This window comes from Orycteropus afer, unplaced genomic scaffold (assembly GCF_000298275.1).
Source record: "Orycteropus afer afer isolate SDZICR_OR568_19922 unplaced genomic scaffold, OryAfe1.0 scaffold00055, whole genome shotgun sequence".
Classification (NCBI taxonomy): domain Eukaryota; kingdom Metazoa; phylum Chordata; class Mammalia; order Tubulidentata; family Orycteropodidae; genus Orycteropus; species Orycteropus afer.
The window spans coordinates 949,524-952,813 of record NW_006921642.1 but is presented as its reverse complement, the minus strand read 5'-3'; the positions used below and the strand labels follow the sequence as shown (position 1 = coordinate 952,813).

Here is a 3,290-nt window from a genome sequence, read left to right as displayed (position 1 = left end):
AAAGTATATGTGAACTGCTGTATGAAAAGTGAATTTACTCTGTAAATCTTCACCCAAATCCTAATAAAAAAAAAAAAAAAACATAAGTTGGTCTGTACCTTAACCACGAAGTTATTTCTAGGACATTTTCCTAAAGAAATTATCTACAATATGGTATGGATGTATATGCAAAGAATTTGTTCCTTGTTGTTTGCAATAACAAATAAAACATGGAGAGAAAAACAAACTAAGTATGTCTATATAATGGGATATTATGTAATCATTCAAAATAATGTTTGAAAAGAACATTTTAAAATGTGGGAAATGCTCAAAATACAATGTCAAGTGAAAAAAGCTAGGTTAAAACTGTAGTTACAGTGTGATATCAGCTCTGCATGTATCTATTTCTAGGAATATATATATGAATAGAAAAAGGATAGGAAGGAAATATACTAAGATGTTAGGAATTATTGCTGAATGATAGTATGAATTCCTTTATACTTCATATTTTATACTTTGTATTTTCCAGAAACCCAGGAAAAAATAAATTCTATATGTATTAAAAAACCAAACTCACTACCATCAAGTTGGTTCCGACTCATAGAGACTCCCATTGGGTTTCCAGGGCTTTAAATCTTAATAGAAATAGATCGCCCAACTTCCTTCCATGGAGCAGGCTGGTGGGTTTGAACCACTGACCTTCTGGTCAGCAGCCAAATGCCTTATGCACTAAGCCACCAGAGCCCCTTACTATATGTATAAAATAACTATAAAAGGTAAATGTTGTTTGTAATCAATTACATAGAGTTGACCTCACATCTCTTGTCTTTGAATCCTGCAGGAAGCCAAGGGATGCCAGGGATGCCGGGGCTGAAGGGTCAGCCAGGCTTCCCAGGACCTTCAGGACAGATAGGATTGCCTGGACCTCCAGGACAGCGTGGATTCCCCGGAGCTCCTGGCCAAGCAGGACCCTTGGGACTACCAGGTGCCCCAGGCCATGGAGGTAAGATTGCTGCCCTCCCATAAAGGAATCAGGTCCCCACTAGCTACTGACAACTGAACTAGCACCACCCTTCTGTGACAGGAGTCCTCAAATGATGCTCTTATGCCTGGGTTCTAAAACCAGGACATACATTCCACCAAACAGGGAAGACATTGTTCATCATTTGTATCTGTTGTATATATTGGGGTTCTAGGGAAGATTTCATTAGGGAAAAAAAAATCTCACTGCAGAGTTCAAAATCACTGCTTCTGTTTGTAGAAGAGAAGTTAATATTTGTTTCTTGAAAGTTGAATGACTTGAGGAAATCAAAGGAAGTACTTAGTTCAGGAAAATATGAGGGTGAGTTAAGTGTAAAAGCGGGGAATGCAAGGAGATGAAACTGTAGCCCTTTTTGGGAGATTCTGGACAGAAACACGCAGCGCATCACACAAAGGCTAAAGTGGGTGGCAGGGGTGCTCGGAAGGAAGTCATGGGCCCACACATCCACCAGACATTGCTGAGATTGACTGAGGGCTGCTGAATACCCCCCTCTATGTTAATCCCCAAAGCACTTAATGCTCCCTGACCTCTTAACATAGCTGTGGTCTCCAGACTTGTGGATCTCATGGACCATATGAAATCTCTAATACAATTCTGGGTAACCAATAAGGGTTTTCTAACTTTTTATTTTGCCAAATAAGAGTTCTTTTATTATCTACTACCACTATTATTTCACGGGATATTATAACATTAAAAAAATAGGAAGGACACAATTATTCAATAAAGAACAGTCAGTTAAATGAAATAAAAAGCTTACAACTTTTTCTTTCATTTTGTCATTTTGTAGTAGGTCCCTTCAACTTTGTCAAGGATCATTGTCCATCTATGCTAGGCAACCACCACACATCATTCCTGTACAAGCTAGGATGCATCTGTGTCCCATTAGCCTCAGGGCTTTTCCTTTGAATGGCTAAAACTGTCTTCAGAAAGTTGGGGTGTTACTAGGGTGCGGCCATGCTAGCCCATTGCCATCTAAACCCATTGATGTCTAGTTGATTCCGACTCATAGCAACCCTTTCAGGCAGAGTAGAATTGCCCCATAGGGTTTCCAAGGCTATAAATCTTTACAGAAGACTGCCTCATCATTCCCTCATGAGACAGCTGGTGGGTTCAAACTGCTGGGCTAGCAGCAGAGTGCTTATCCACTGTGCCACCAGGGCTCCTCCTGAGCCATGCTAACTTAGCTAAGTGGTTTTACATGGTAACAAAAATCCTGGGCAGGACATCTGATCCCTTGTATTTCAGTATTCGGAAGTCCTTGTCTCATTTAAAAGTTCTCAATTACCAAATACTAACTAAGCATTAGTAGTTAGGATCCATGTGAAAACACTTGTCTTAAAGGAGCTTAGATTTTACTTGGGAACCCACCCACTGCCATCGAGTTGGATCCAACTCAGCAACCCCTCCTTGGGTTTCCGAGGTGATATCACTATGGAAGTGGATTGCCCAACCTTCCTTCCGAAGAGTGGCTGGTGGGTTTGAACAACCAGCCTTCTGGTTAGTAGTCAAATGCCTTAGGCACTATGCCACCAGACCTCCTTGGGAACAGTATAGCACACATAAAAAGGCAAAAGAGTGACCCACACCATGTATTTCCCAGTGTTTTAGAGGAGGCAGAGAAGCTGGGTAGCCTAGAATGATCTTGGAAGAAAGAGATGAAACTGGAGCAAGGCATGCAGAATAGTCAGGATTGGGATGGGTGGGGGAAGGGAAGCTTCTAGGAGGGGGACAGTATGGCATCTGAGCAGAGGCAGGGATGCACAAGGAAAGCTTTGGAAATGTGATTACCCAACCTGACTGGAGTAGGGAGTTTAATTTGAGGAGAAATGTGGTAATCTGGATAGGGAAATTGGAGTCAAACTTTAGAAGACATTGAATGCCAAGCTAAGGACCAGCCACTCCTCAGAAGGAAGGTTGGGCAATCTACTTCCATAGTGATATCACCTCGGAAACCCAAGGAGGGGTCGCTATGAGTCAGGTCTGACTCGATGGCACATAACAACAACAACAGATGAAGAGGAGCCATTAACGGTTTAAATTGTTGTTGTTGTTGTTATGTGCCATCAAGTTGGATCCGACTCATAGCGATCCCTCCTTGGGTTTCCAAGGCAGTATCACTACGGAAGTAGATTTCCCCATCTTCCTTCTGAGGAGTGGCTGGTGGGTTTGAACCGCCAGCCTTCTGGTTAGCAGTCAAGTGCCTTAGCCACTATGCTACCAGAGAAGTCTCAATTTAGCCCACTGGCTCTGGGGAAAGGCTCTCTCTCTC

General features: G+C 42.3%; 1 protein-coding gene across 1 annotated transcript in view; it reads left to right on the top strand.

Moving 5' to 3' along the window:
• Nucleotides 1-3,290, top strand: part of COL4A2 (collagen type IV alpha 2 chain) — a 199,989-nt gene that overhangs the window by 163,594 nt on the left and 33,105 nt on the right. Inside the window, exon 28 of the mRNA XM_007938924.1 lies at nucleotides 821-982. Coding sequence (XP_007937115.1) covers nucleotides 821-982 — 162 coding nt within the window. The remainder of the gene's footprint in view (nucleotides 1-820; nucleotides 983-3,290) is intronic.